General features: G+C 47.3%; 1 protein-coding gene across 1 annotated transcript; it reads right to left on the reverse strand.

The window, feature by feature from the left end:
• Nucleotides 1-738: 738 nt before the first annotated feature.
• On the reverse strand, nucleotides 739-15,580 carry radil2a (Ras association and DIL domains 2a). Its single transcript, XM_052048175.1, has 17 exons — nucleotides 14,942-15,580; nucleotides 13,590-13,907; nucleotides 13,092-13,327; nucleotides 11,919-12,262; nucleotides 10,685-11,005; nucleotides 9,296-9,616; nucleotides 9,103-9,140; nucleotides 8,870-9,012; nucleotides 8,694-8,809; nucleotides 6,732-6,951; nucleotides 6,382-6,554; nucleotides 4,982-5,126; nucleotides 4,254-4,426; nucleotides 3,598-3,859; nucleotides 1,598-1,710; nucleotides 1,380-1,519; nucleotides 739-1,033 (listed from the first exon to the last, which is right to left on the reverse strand). Exons 1-17 carry the CDS (start codon nucleotides 15,061-15,063, stop codon nucleotides 928-930), a joined length of 3,291 nt encoding a protein of 1,096 aa, XP_051904135.1. The 5' UTR covers nucleotides 15,064-15,580; the 3' UTR covers nucleotides 739-927.
• Between the last annotated feature and the right edge of the window lie 179 nt (nucleotides 15,581-15,759).

Raw genomic sequence — 15,759 nt, forward strand, 5'->3', positions numbered from 1 at the left:
GTAGCAAAGATGACACAGGAGTTCCAGAGCCCAAATTCAACCCGATCCTTTGAACTGTGAGGCATACTTGCTAACCACTATTCACCAGGCTTCTACAAGCAAAATCTTATTCATGAATGTCATGTTCCTTGATTGTGACCACAGGGTGTTAACGCTGCAGTCAACACAAATTACGCAAATGCAAAGTACAATGGGCGGCACGTCGACCTCACAGTGCAGAGGTCCAGGGTTCGATTCTGGCTCTGTCCTTCCTGTGTGGAGTTTGAATGTTCCAAAAAACATGCATGGCAGGTTAACGGAACACTCTAAATTGAATTGCCCCTAGGTGTGAGTTTGAGCGCAGGTGGTTGTCCATTTATGTGTGCCCTGCGATTAGCTGGCAACCATTTCAGGGTGTACCCCGCCCACTGCCAGAAGAAAGCTGGGATAGGCTCTAGGATGTCTGTGACTAGAAAATGACTAGTGACTAGATTAGAAAATGGATGGATGGATGTAAAGTACAATAGAAATTAAATGCATCACCACTACCTATTACAAATGATTTGAAAAGTGCCCTTTGAGGATGGATGCCGTACTGCACGCAGCCGCCAGGGGCCGACCAAACACTTTGTTGAAATGTTTTCTTTGGATATGTGCAGGAAGTCATCAGGGTGACTTCCTATGTGCACAATTGTGGCGAGTTTTTTTCAAAACCCAAACCCCAAAAAATGTGGCGCAAGACACACCCAGCACACAAACCCGCCTGCACACACATTTATTGTGCACATGTTTAAGAATTGTATAAATATGAGAAAATAGCAACGTTTTTTATAAATACAAATGAGTTGATAGACATTGAGAAGATAGAACAACAACAACAACAAAACGTTTTTGGAGTGAGCGGAGAAGCTTCCGGAGAGGAAGCAGGAAACAGTCTTGACTTCCTGTTCAGCATTTGGTCGTCTGTGAACTTTTATTGGCGTTTGTGTTGGCATCCATGTTGGCCACCAGCAGTCTCAGAGAGTCTCCCGAAGAGCGAATCACTTCACGCCCACTGGGGAAGAAAAAAAACACAATTTGGTCAAGTAAATAAAATAAATAATAATATAAAAACAACAGGATTTTATGTAAAATATAAATATTTCCGAAAAAATGTTTGAGAACAATCAGCTGTAAAAATTCAATGCTAATGTATTGGATTTATATTTACAAGTTGTAAACAAACTTAACAAATAAATTCAGCAACTGTTTGACTAGCCACTAGAGGGAGCCCGTATACACCACTGAAGCACAGAGTGGGTGGGGGGACTGATCAACTTGTGAAAAAATACAATTAGGCTTTTATTTCAGGTCTACCTCTTTCCCGCTCCAGATGTTTCCACGCACACACTTGTACTTACACGCTGTAGTCCAATCCGACCAGGCTGACACCATTGACAGCGAGGATTCGATCTCCCATCTTCAGGTGACGACACAGAGCGGCGGGCGAGTCGGGAACGAGCGACTTGACGTAAATTCCGCTCATCCTCAGCGCCGTCTTCTGCTTATACACAAAGTCAAGAAAAATAGTGTGAGGAATTTTGGGGTAAAAGTGAAGCTGGCCCGAAAGAAGCCGTACCGTGCCGTCCACCAGCGCCAAGCCGAGACCGTGAGGACCGCGTTGGATCTCTACCGTGAATACGTCATCGCGATCATCGTCGTCTTCTTCTATTTCCAAAACACACTCACCGTCTGCACATAAATGCGTAAGAAATACCCCCCCCCCCCCCACAAAAAAATGTCATTGAGCTTACAGTATCTTCCTGGTCATGCAAAGCGCTAAAGTTCTTACGTGTGCTACAGATGCGAAATTGCCAAAATGTTGCCCTTTTGTTGTTGTGTGCGCGCGCACCTGACCAAACATCTTGTGTGGGATGACGTTTTTAAGGCGTGCAAAGGCACTTTTGGAAGCTAAGCATCTTAAAGCGAGCTCGGTCAAAACCAGGAGTAGTATTCCAAAATGCACCCCCTGCATAGCTTTTCTCAGCATGCTAAATACACATGCATGCAAAACACGCACGCACCGCACCCACACGGCGTAGGTGGGGCGGACAAAAGCGCATGCGTCCGATTAAGATTCCAGGCAGCAAGCGGACTGTAAATTGTCATGACGGGTGGCCGCTGCCGTCGTTCTTTTCTGTCCTGACCTCCGCGCCTCGCTGTAATTCTTGGCAGCGATTAAAGGATTAGCAAACTTTCCAAATAACGTTTAGGCGGCACGCAAAGCATGATGGGAGCACGCCGCCGCGTTCAGCGACAAACGCGAGTTTTCATTTCTGAAATCAATCATTACTCAATGGCTAGTGATTATAGGCTTGCTATTATAAATTTATACTGCAGAATGTGAGTTGAGTGATTATGAAGAGTAAAAAAAAAATGTGAACGATTAAACTTCACTTTGATATATATTTTTTTTTAACGACATACAGTAATGGAGAATAATACAGTGAAGCAGCTAATTACAGAGTAGGAATGAGCCAATGAGAGTTAAGACATCTGCTTCAGATCAAGTCAATCCTCAAGCTTAATGCAGCACGGTGGGGGGGCTCAGGAAAGGGGGCAAGGGATGCATATGTGTGTCTGTGTGTGTGTGTGCGGGGCACATTAGCAAGATGAATGAGTGATTTAGAATTAAACTTTTTTTTCCCTCTGTGAGCCTGCACTGTTTTTCTAGGAAAAAGAAAACTTTCTGTCTCTAATATTGCACATTTCTCCCTCTTGAAATATTCCAATAGGACAATATGCCTTTGTTTCCTTGAAAAAATATTGCTTTAATTTCATATGACCTTTTTTTGTTTTCCTTTTTTTCCTCTAAAAAAGCATGCCAAAACCTTTGCCATACATATCCACAATATTTCTTCATTTTATTTTTCATTTTCTTCATTAATATATATCTTTCCTGACAGCTGAGATAGCCTCCAGAAGGCCCGTGACTCTCGTGAGGAATACGCGGATTAGAAAATGGATGAATGGATATATATTTCTTATTATTTGTGAATTTTTGGAATGTTTTGATATCCATCCGTCCATTTTCTGAACCACTTTATCCTCACATGGGTCGTGGGTGTGCTGGAGCCTATCCCAGCCGTGTTCGGGCATCACAGGGCACACAAAGACGAAGAACCATTTGCGCCCACAACCACATCTCAGGACGATATAAAGCGTTCCATGAACTGAAACGCTTTGCTGGGCAGAACCTCCGAAGGTGTAACAAAACAAGCAGCTAGCACAACATTGTCCATGTGCGATCAGCGCGACATCCCACTGCTCACATCAACTTTAGAAAATTCCAACGGAATGACAACGTTTGCCTTGAGTCATACACTTGTTGTTTTAGTTTAAGGCGGAGTCGTGCACTTCACCAGAACATGCCAAGTGGAAGCGGAAACGCTCTTCCCGTGCTCACGACACTCCTGACCTCATCAAAGATGACCAGAGTGAAACTTTCCGCTTGATGTGTCACTGTGACTGTGTATGCGAGTGTGCGAGTGCTGGTGTATAGTGAGAGGGTGTGATCTGTAGCTGATAGTGGGGGTGTGTGTGCGAGCGTGTGCGTGCACGGTTACTAGCGCTCGTTACCGGGTTGCGGTTGTGCGTCCGTCTCCTTTGCTTGCGGCGCGTCGGCAGGCACGAGGATGCAGGACGGGCACGGAGGAGCGGCGGCCTTGTGGACGTCCCGCTGGCCGGCGCCACCCGCCCGCTTGTGATTATCGGGCTTCGGGGCCGCCACCTCCTCGCTGACGCTCGGGTCACCGGCAACATCTGGCGGCCGGCGCTCGGGGCGCGAGGTCTCATCGGAGGTGGTTGCGGACGACGCTGACATGTGCTCCTCAGGCGCCATCTGAAGTCGACCACAACCAGTCACACGGATGATCATTGAGTTCATAGTAGCTTAAGGAGTGTACTAGTACCTCACCAGTAAGACAATTCCATCCACTTCTGATGTCGTGTCTTACCCGTCATGTATTTTTTCCGCTACATCATGCCATTTATGTTCTACTAGTATTACTTTACTAACAAACTACAATGCTGCACTAGTAACACTACCAGGCCCAACAAGTGTCACGCACTAGTCGTCTCTTTATCAAGGCTTGTCATTGGAAAGCTTTTATTACTAGTGAGGACAGACTACTAGTACATGCAGCTTAAGTTAGATATGGAGGATGGGGAACGATTTCCATGCAGAAAGTGGGGAAAACTTGCCGAGTGTGTTGATTTTTTTTTTTTTTTTTTACCTGTGCCTCTTCTTGTGGGTGCAGGTCTTCCCTGGGGGAGGCCTGGCTGACGGCCTGCTGCAGGTGGGCCAGCTGCTCTAGGAGAGCCAGGTCCTGATGGGCTTCTTCCAAAAAGAAGCTTCTGCTGGGCAGGATGAGTGGCGGATGCTGGTCGAAGCTCTCCAAAATGTCTCCTGCGCATGCGCACGCAACACACGCACACACACACACGACCATCAGCAATAGTAATCATACTGTCAGTTTTACACCTTTCTAATTAAATTGCATCGAGTTTGTATCGATTAAAAGAGGGAAAAAATTCTGCATGCGTTCGACTTTCAAATCACTCAAAAACAACGTAGTCCCACCACTTTGCTAACATGGTGAAGTGACACACAAAAAAAACCGAAATTCGCTCATGATAGCAACTGAGAACAATGGCGGCTTTTAGTCTGGCGCAATAACATTGTTTTTCGGCGTCCATTTTGTGTGCTTATGACATCCCTTTGGCGTTTTGTTACTTAAATTAAAACACGTCAAAATAAATCCTCTTTGTAAGATGACATGTTCGGTGTTATGTTCTCTATTCCTATTGTTGCGTTGTTGCTTTGTGGTGTGCGTGTTGGAACTTGTCACGACACAATTGGCAGTTTGGTATGTGCCAAACGAATGTTCAGCGCTAGTCGTGTAGTTGCTAATGTGTACGTTGGCACGAGGTGCACAATGGCCGCCCGTGTGCGCGGACCGACCCGTTCTGCAGGCGTCGTCGGCATGTTCCGGTCCAGGAGTCCAGTCTGCTGGTCGGGTCTTGCCGGTGTTGTACCGGGTCAGCATGTGTTGCAGCTGCGCCGCGTTTAAGGCGGAAAACTCGGACCTCAGGGCAGTCCACGACGCCTGTAAGCACAAGAAAGTGACAAGCTTCTGAAAAACGTGATGAAGACATTTTAAGACTCGTGAAGCAAGTGTCCCAGAAGCTTTTGGAAGCGCGTCAAACAAATATCTTCTAATTTACATGCTCGAACATGAAGCATGATCTGGAAAGAGTAATGCTCGGTTGGAGGTAAAAGTTCAAGAAGGTTCTGGACGCAAGCATTGAACAAACATGATCTAGAATCTAGTAGAGTGCAGTCGGGGCCTTCAAGGTCTTCTCTTCCGGGAAAAAAAATAAAAAAATTCAGAAGCGAGGAGTGGCATTCACAACCTACATGAAATTGTAAAAAAGTTAATTCCAATAATCTTTTGTTCTTCATTTCATAGCACGTCTTGGCGGCGCGGCTTTCCAACAAGATGTCAGCTTGCGTTGCCATGGAAACGGCGTGATTGAGAACAAGGTTCTTGAAGACACGTGGAGGAAACGTATAGAAGCGTCAATGTTGACGTTTTGGCTGTCATTAGAATCAAACAACTACTTCAGAATACTAAACGGGAGCTTGACCAACTACGGGAACGACCCATTCCCCAAAATACAAACTTAAAAAGACATCACGACTAATGCGTGTGTGAGTTTCCACCAGTGTTGTTGACAAGACAACTGGAATGAAATCTGCCTGCGTGTTGATGTACTTTTGAGCTTGAAGGCCACAAGATGGTGAGCTCATCATCGTGGTCCACTCAAGGAAACCTCCGAAGACCAATTTTAGAAACCTCAGGAACACACACACACACACACACACACACACACACACACACACACACACACACACACACACACTGCAGTTGGAACATGTACCCATTGATTACGGGCGCTTGCGGCAGGGCCGTGTCCCAGAATAACGGCGCTACCGTGCACCACATCCACCTCATTCGCTCCATCCATATGCCGCACTCGCACAAGCAAGGGCGGGAAGGGCCGAGGTTGCTGGTGGTGTTGGGAGGGGGTAGTTGTGGCCCGCTGCCAAGGGAAAGGGGTGAATAAAATGCTCGCCGTTAACTCATCCTGACTCACAGTAGCAACTTCCGAGTCACACAAGACAACGCTTATGTTTGCTGTTACTATTTCTTGATTGTACTTTGATGTGAGGTTAATCTGTGCATTCGTGTTTTGGGGAGTGGAATGGTTGTTGGGAGAGGAAGTAGAAGGTGTGCTGAATGACCAAATTCGGTGAGGTCATCTTTTTATGAGAAGGGTCAAACGGGACGGAGCTCTGACCTGCAGTAGCGTTTCTTTGGGCGTGGCCAGCAAGTTGACGGCGGCCGAGAGTTTCTGGAAGAAGTCGGCGGCCACGTGGGCCAGGCTGATGTTCTGCAGCCAGTCCATCAGCAGATCCAGGTTAGCCCGCATCTGGACCCCTCGCGACCAATTGTAGAAGCCCACCACCGAGCCTCCAAGACAAACAGCAGCTCAGTTGGGCACAAGGACGTCCGACTCACTCTTTTCATCACATTTAGTCAACTTCGGCACATACTTGACAGTAGAACAACCTCGCTGCGAACGACGCCACCGTTCATTGAAACCAAGTGTAAACGAGGCTTGGCGCAGTGAGCTAAGTGTGCGGCTACCTCTCTCCATGAGCGCGTTGAAGAGCGAGGCGTTGATGAAGAAGAAGAGGTACGCGCACAGCTGCAGGCAGATGTCGGCGTGAACCTGGAAGGAGGTGAAGAGCTGCAGCGCTTCCTTCAGGACGTCCAGCACGCCGCTCAGCCCGTCCGGCGCGCGCAGACGCCCGCTCGTCGAGAACGGGTTCCCATCCAGCATCGCCGGCAGCGCAGAGTACATACTCTACGGGAGACAAGAAAATGTTTTTAGTAGCTACAACTAGGGATGGATCGTATGGTCTTCAAAGTCCATGTTAAGTGAAACTAAAAACGACACACCAAAAGTGTTGTTAACATCCCTGACGAATTTGAATGGAAAAAAAATATAGAGGGGCTTTTCCACACCGCAACCACGAGGCACTCTAAAGTGGTTAAGCCAGTGTGAAATCCCGGTTCCACACACTGGCTGTCATGTCGCAACTTTTGCCACCTCCTGCTCTTCCACCTGCTCTCCATGATGTTCACACACTCATGGTTGTCTCTGTACGCAGTCTTGTTGTTCGTGTAAGCGGTCAATATGAGCGGGGGGTGGACTTTGGAGGGGTTCTGGCCGTGGGGGAATCATCATCCTGAGCAATGACAATGATCGAGCTCCACCTTGGTGCTTCCTGTGGACTTGCGAGGAAGCCGGACAGGAGGAGGAGGAGGATGAAACGAGCGCAATGTTGATGACGACACCGATTCATCTTGAGTCTTCTCATTGTTCCACACAGGCATGACATGGCCGCCCCAGAAAAAAGACCGCTGACTCACAAACAGCTGTGCTTGGTGGCCCATAAAGATCAGCGAACGGTGTGGAAAGACGTGCTTACGCCTCACTGAGTTTTCACTCCTTTCTCAGAGTGACTTATTTGGTCTTTCCAACAAGTTTTTTATCACGTTTTTGAGAAGTCCTCTTTTGTCAATGTTCTCAGCATTCCAATGCTTTTTTTAAAGGAAATGAAACACTCCTTCCTCACTCACACACACGCGCGTGCACACACACACATGCTCACTTCCTCTCTGGAAGCACTAAAATATGAGAAAGTGAGAGAGAGCAAGACTGAGAGAGAGACCGAGAAATGTTACAACATTGTGTGTATAAACAAAAGTCTGAGGTCAAAACTGAATCAGTCAGATGAAAAAAAAAACAATCGCACACCCAACAAATAAACAAAAGGACATTTTTTTTCTCTTTGTGTGTGTTTTTGGTGCATAGGAAGATTCAGTGACATGTTTTTTCTCTGTGGTTGAAGTTTATTTGAATGTTTTTTTTTGAGGGGCACAGATGGGTTTTGGGGTGAGTGGATTTTTAGTGTGTATGTGTGTGAGCGTGTGTGAGAGGTTCTTTGTGTCCATGAACATTTTTAGTCTGCTTGAGGTTTTTTTTTTTGGTCAATGTGAGCATTTTTTTATGTGTACTTTTGTGGTATGTAAGAGAATTTTTGGTGCGCGTGGTACTTTTTGGGGATGTATTTGTATGTGTGTGTGTGTGTGCGTGTGAGAGAGAGAGATGATTATTGGTGTGAAAGTGTTTTGCGTGTCTGCCAGGCCTTTCCCCCGCTGAGGGCTGCAGATAAGGCCAGCTGATCTTTCCATTGTGTGTGCCGCTTGTTTACACAGTACACTTTCCCAAAAACATTGTGAGAGCGTTTGTGTGGATGTGTGTCACTGCATGTAAGAGCATGTATGTGGTAGCGATTGTGAATGTGTGTAAGCGTGTCGGAAAGTGCGTCTGCCAGAGTTGAAATCGTTTTGGAGCTTTCATTGTAGTTTTCAAAGCGCGTTTGTGAGTTTTTGTTCCTTCCAAATATCTTTGACTTTAGTTAGTTTTAGTGTTAGTTTTATTTATTAACATGATTTTTTTGTGTGCGTATTTTTTGTGCACGACTTAGCATAACACAACATGGTAAGTATAGAGTGGCAAAAATGAAAAATGTGAGTGACCTTGGTGAGATAGTAGACGGACTGCTGGAAGGTGAACATGATGACTTCCTCCAGCACCGTCATGGCCTCCTCGCAGGCGGCGCGAGTGGATGCCACCTCCTCAGAATCCATCAAACCTGTTGGGGTGACGCTCGAGTGAGCGATGGAAGGGCGAACGGACTTTGTTGATAGCTCACCTGTCCCGGGGGAGTCCCTCCCGGCGGCTATCAGCTTAGGGACGTGGTGCTGGATGAAGTGCAGAAGCTCGATGGTGTTGGCCATCCACGCGGCCAGAGGACGCAGACCTGAGATCACTTCATGCGTCTGCGGTGGGGGGATGCTAGTCGCGACATACAACAAAAGAAATGATTTGCGTGAATGTAATTGATCTTTGCGAAAGACACAGGAAGTGCAGCTTGAGTGGACTCACTTGTCCGATTGCATCGACGCAAGCTCCTTGGTCTTGTCCTAATCACGTATTAAAAACACGTTACGCTCGACAACACACATTGTTAAGCTGTGAAGAGCACGAGTTTTGTTGAAGAGGAGTGAAGTTGTTTAGAGGAAAAATGAGGTTGTGTCTTGAAAAAGAAGGGGAGAGCAGTAGTGAAGAAGTTGTGTACCCAGACAACTTCCTGCACACGCGCCGCGATGTTTAGCAGGAGGCGTCTGAAGCGTTCGAGGTCCCGCGCGGCGGCCGAACGTCGGATGCACAGGCTGAACAGGAAGGCGGCCGTCAGCTTTGGTCCGGCGTCTGTGGGCTCCGACATGTTCACGATCTCCCGCAGAACCTCGTCTTCCTGCTCCGCATGGTAGCTTAGCGTCACGCCGCCGTCTTCTGCTAAATCGTCTGCGGTGACGACAGGAGGCCAGCCGCACGATTGACAGGTGGTCGGCGGCTCGTCGGCCCCGTGAGGACAGAGGCGCCTCATCCAAGGAGGCGTCTGCAGAAAGGTCATTCGATTTAACGCAGAATGACAAAAAAAATATATAAAAATATGTAAATATCTTTAAAAAAAAAGACTAAGCTAGCATGATGGCATTATACTGCATATCTATATATATATTGCGCGTCGTCCCGCACGCGGTCTGTCCTTCCGTCTGTCCCTTTTCAAAACGTACCTACTTCACCGCGCCGCTGCGCGCCGCTCAGGCAGTGGCTCACTACGATCGCGCGGGCATCTTAGCGAAAAAATGTTGTCTACCCACAAGCATTGCAATGAAATTGTTAGTTATTTAGTAGAGCTAAACATCTCTTTATTTTCGCGATAAGCAATGAAGATGAACAAAAAGTTGAACCAAGCAACAACACTTTTGTGGGCCGAAGGCCCACCTTACCAGCCTTCCGCAGGAACTAGCTGATGAGCCGCCAGGAGGGCGGCGAACCAGCCAGTATATAATAAATGGTGACATAACTCGGGATGATTTTCGTTGAGTTTTTAATCATCTTTTTGAATCTCAAGACTCGATTTGAAAAAAAAATCTATAATTAATAGCAAAACAAATAAAAAGTCAACTCGGACCTGACTCTTCTGGATTTTTTTTTTGTGGATGATCACAATTTCAATGTTAGGGGAAAAAAAAATCAATTATTTGTTCGATTCGTTTAAAAAATCTACAAAATATAGTGGATAACAGAGGCAGGCATAATTTCTTTGGGGGGAAGGGGGGCGCCCCCACAAAAGGAGTTTTTTTTTGTTCTAGTTTTTGATTTAGTTTAGTTTTCGAAGAAAATGTTGATTCGAGCTATATCCCCTTTTTTTCAACAATTTGTGGTGCAAATAAAATAATGATCAATGCGTTTGAAATGTGTGTAAATTATATGCAGAATTTAGCTTTTCACGGGCCAGCCTGATTCCTTGTATGTTATGGATATGTTATATCCTTAAAATGTGAAATTAATAAGTTTTAGTGTCATAACAGTACACTGAACTTTTTTTTTCCTGGTCTGGCAGAAATCGCCAAAAAGTGAACCGAATTTGAAAACCCGAACACAAAAAACCTTTTAGAACCTTTTTGTGCAGGGGTCCAGCCGCCATGCCGGTGGGGTCCTTGAACATGAACAGGTAATGCTCCCCCAAGCCCACCAGGTCGCCGGGATGAAGCTCCGCCTCTTCCTTCAGTGGCGCCCCGTTTTTGGTGACACGGGCGCCGTGGAGCGGCTTGAGTACGGTGGCTGCATCCAGACGGCGCACGCGGCAGTGGCGGGGGAGGACGTCGGGGGCAAAGAGCAGGATGTCCACCTTCAGACACTCCTCATCCTCGCCGGCGCGATGCTCGCCGCAGCGGCCTAACACCGTGCTGCTGCCGCTAAGCAGGTAGATGACGAAATCCTGCAAACAAAAAAATCACAACTTAGCACATTGCAGGACAGGCTGTCATGAAGCATCTTTGCTTTTGTTTTTTCGAGCGTCAGGTGATGCGCTTGACACGGTCGCAATGTCATCGTCCCACGGGGCGCTCTGGTCACATGACTCGACTCCAGACGGACTTAAGTGGATAATTTTAGGACTTGCTTGAAGGGGAAAGGTTAAGACCTGAGACTTACTCCTGTCTGCCTCAGACCAGACGACAAACAGGAAGTGCTCCCAGCTTTCTGGAGGTGAGGCGTCATATGCTTGGATGGCCCCTCCCCCAACTCTCACACACTCTCAGAATAACCCACTCGCTTGTAATCAGGTTTATCTGTGTGTGTGTGTGTGTGTGTGTGTGTGTGTGTCCTCCTCAGGCTCCCCAGCGTGTGCCGACAAAAGGACATCTTGTCCTGTCCGTCACACATTTCCCCCCGTGAGCTCACTGACAGAACTTGAGTGTCATGCACACACATGCGCAAAGTGCGTTTGAATAGTTCAATCAAACCTAATCAATGAAATCAAAAACAGGAACACGGTGTGTCCCGACCGCCATCAAGGCTGGAATCTTTGCGGCATCATTGCAACTGCTTACGCCGTGTTGCACTGAATGTAAAATGAAAGGCAATCTGGTTTGGTATTCGTGAAGATTAGATTTCAAAAAGTACTCAATGAATGGAAATTCATTTGAATGTTTTTTTTTTGTATTTTAATGACCTATTTAAGTGCATCTGTTTATTTCATAGATATTATAATATAATATATATAATGTGCTGCTTAATTGATAACTCTATTCATTTATTATATTATTAATCTGTGAAGCTTTTTATGTTGTGCATTTCGGCAAAAACAAAACAAAAAAGTAAAAAGTAAAAATTGGCACGTGGCATGTCACCTGTCTGTGGTTGTATCCCTGCAGGAGCAGAAAGTAGGGGAAGTCAAAAGGCGGATGAATGGAGTATTGGGTGGCGTTGTCGTCGCTGCTTTCTGTCTCTTCCTTCTCCATGCCCAGCAGCCTCAGGGCGTCCTTGTCCTCATCCTCGTCCTTGTCCTGCTCCTGTTCCCGGTCCCGGGATCGTCGCACCCCGCGGGCCTCCTTGCCCATGGCGCTCAGGTCCATTTCACTCAGGCTCCTCCAGAAGTCCGGCCCATCCGCGGCCGCTGCCACGGTGCTGTCCACCAACATCGAGGTGGCCCTGGAGCGGTTCCGCTGAAGCTTGCGGGCTTGAGCATTAATGCCTGGACACAACAGACCGCGGCATCAAGATGGCGATCTATTTATTGGCCCGCTCACTACTTCTTGATTTCTGCACAATAATCCTGAACACAACAAACTACCATAACAAGGCACTCCCACTGCGCAATAATGGGCAACACATGTGACAGATCGAAAACAGTCCCAACCAGTGGGTACAAAAGAAAAATCAATGAGTACCCCCGAATGGCTTTTCTACAACAACCACAACAATGCGGTTGCAATCCCTTCAAAGCCCGGAGAATGAAATGAGCGGAGTATATTCCCGGATTTGCTCAAAGCCGCACAGGCCAGTTCATCCAAAAGATTTGTGGGACTTGAAGCCTGAACTTCCTGTGCGAGCAGGAAGCGCGGCGATAGTGGCGCAGTGAGAGCACTTATCATGTGGCGCTCAGTGGCTTTGGATGCCTCTGGGCCATAAACAAAGATAAGGACAGCTTTGGTCTCCCGTGGCCGCCTTCCATGAGCGGCGCAGATACGAAGGAGGGCAAAGGTCCAAGCCATAAAGGGCTGACTTTGCGTCTCCCCTAAATCCTTCCACTAGGACGTGGACACCGCTGAGGGACGACTGAGGTACAAAGACATACATACAGTCCAAATACCGGATGCCAGTAAACAGATTTCTGGGGCAAAATTGCAAACTCCCCCTTTCTTAACTTATTCAGTACCAGCCAATTCTAGACCAATTCTGAAAAGACGTTTAAAAACGTCTTTGGGAGTGAATGAGTTAAGATGGATCTGAAATAAAAGGCTCAGACGGCTTTGCGCCGCCACATCCGTTGCCGTTGGGCGCGCGGGGGTCTCCCGATATACCTGCCGTGACGGTGTCCCGCTCCTTCAGGCTCTGCTCCTCTACTCGGAGCCTCAGCTGGATCTCGAAGCGGCGCGAGAATCCTTCTTTGGGTTTCCACAGCGACTGCAGCACCAGCGGCTTCTCGTGGTCGCCCACCACGCGGAAACATTCCCGCCGCCACTGGCCGCCCGTGCCTGTCTGGCCGATCACGTCGCACAGCACGTAGGCGCCGGCGTCCGCTCTCTCCAGACTGTACCTGAACGAGGACAAACGCGGTCAATGCCACGTAAGACCTCCGAGAATCTACTTGTCATAAAATTGGCAAAATTACTCTGAACACATTTTTGGGAGTGGGTGAAAGAGAGAGTCTTCTCGCTTAGCTTCTGTCACTCAAGATTTTATGTGTCTTAAAAAATCTGCTGAAACGGCTTCCAGTCAATGTGTTGGAAGATAAGATCTCCTTCTCGCATCTCAGCATCTGATTGAAAATATTGTCCTTTTTCTGGTGTGATTCTGACCTGCCCAGAGCTTCTTTGAGGAGCTCCTTGGCGCTGGACTGCGTGGTGGCCAGGACGCTCTTGTAGTGGGCGCCCTGGCAAATGTCGCTGCCGAAAATCTTGAGGATGCCAGGCACCGACAGCTGGCAGGACAGCTCGGCCGGGTCGTCTTGCGCTGTGGCTGAGGCCGAGCCGCTGTCACTTCGGTGGAGGTTGGGGCTGTGGTTGAACACGCCCGACAGACGCTTGTTGTTGTTGTTGTTGTTGTGGCGCCGGATTTTGGACTTGGCCGGCTGCCGGACGCCTGAACTTTCGGCCAAACGGCTCGTGCCTGTTGAACTGTTGGACATGGAGCGCACAAGATAACACATATAATCTGAACAAAAAATATATCTATTAATCATGTACTGTAAATCCCGACTGAATCCGTCAGCAACTTTGGCCTCGTCAAAAGTGTCGTAATGCGCCGAAACGAAGCTCCTCAACTCACAGTAACAGTGTTTTTACATTAAGAGACCCCAAGATGGAGAAAAAGCATTAGTTTTGTCTCAGTGAAGCTCTTCAGCTCACTTCAATATAATTCCTTGGCGCAAAGATGTTACGTGGAGGCAGCCAAGCGCATCCTGTTCTTTGTCCAGCTATCTAATCAATCTGTCAGATATCAAAGTGACTGTGATACAAAGCCGTTTAAATAAATGACATTTATAGCTTCAACCACTACTTGATTGTCGCAGTGATGAGGCAGCGCACTTCCCAAGCATGCTTCGGACCCTTTGAAAATATTTCTAAATCGTCGTTGCTCTTGACTGGGCTTGACTCAGACTTGATCTTAGTTTTACTGTTTTGTGCTTTCTACTGTCTTCGTTATTATTTTTATTGTTGTATATATGATATTTATACCGTGTACAGCACTTTGTATACAGCGATGGTTGTTTTCAAGTGCTCTATAAATACAGTTGAGTTGATTTGCTTTGTTGTGAGTCATGCACAAAGGGACATATAAGATAAAAGGGCGGGATGACATTATTTTGATTAAACTTTGGCACAAAGGGAGGGAGTCAGTTTGCAGAGTGACTGGAGCTGAGTTGTGATGAGCAGCTCTTCAATGTACATCCAGTTTCCGTTCAGGGAAAAAAAAGCCACTGAAGAGCCTCCGCTTGTTACATTATGTTATTAGAAAGTAGAGTGCTGTGTAAATTAGTATAATTGCGGAGTGGTATGTACATAGAAAAGGTAAATTGGAGAGCAGAGGGTCATATAGTAGAAGTAGTAGGATACAACGTAGAGTCCAGTCAGGTTGACATAATACATTGCTTATATGAGTAAAATGTAGTGTAGCTGAGTATAGTTTAGTTGCACTAAGTGGGTCTTACTGTGTTGATCCATTGCTGGCTTTCCGGCCAAGTTGGGCGAGTCTCTTCTTGGGTGAGCGGATCAGCAAGCCCACCACGGCCGCCTGTTTATTGACGTGGCTGTTTCTCTCGTCGCTAATCATCTTCTTCCTCGAACATCAGCACACCAACTTCATCTCCATCATCATCACGTCCACATTTGAAGAGGAGGTCCAAAAGCACCCTTGCAACTTGCCCTCCACTTGGCGTCCATGAGAGCGGCTTGTAGCTTGTTGAGTTATTCCGTTAGCGAGCACAATTCCAGGACGTCTACCCGCCACAGAGGAGGTGCAAGAACCAAAGATGTTTGTGGGAGATGAGCAAGAGGAGGGGAAGGGCGTGCGTCCGTTGGTCGGTCGTTCAGGAATGCGTGAAGTTGGTGAACCTGCCGCTGTGCGCAGCCCACCGGAGTTCCCTCCACTCTGCGACTTCCCATCACGAGCACGCGCGAGGCGGGAAGAAGAAAGTGACGCGCGCGCGCACACAGCGGTTTGGTCAAACCTGCCACTACCTTCAGTCCAATTACGTACTCTACCTCCCAAAACGCTCTTTAGGCATCATTGAATCTACAGTGCAGATGATTAATTCGGCAAATACTTGTTATGCCGAATGTGCCACTGAATGTGGTTAGACAAAGTGGTTTTGAGTGTACGACTATGGTCAATAAGGTGACAAGTTCAGAGACCTGAAGAAGCGTGGCTCTCACACTATTTGTTCACAGTGACATCTAGTGGTCAACTTTTGTAACTGCCAAACATGACAGGAAAGGCGACACAGTGCAGATGCAGGTTCGATTCCGG

Source organism: Hippocampus zosterae, chromosome 17 (assembly GCF_025434085.1).
Source record: "Hippocampus zosterae strain Florida chromosome 17, ASM2543408v3, whole genome shotgun sequence".
Lineage (NCBI taxonomy): Eukaryota > Metazoa > Chordata > Actinopteri > Syngnathiformes > Syngnathidae > Hippocampus > Hippocampus zosterae.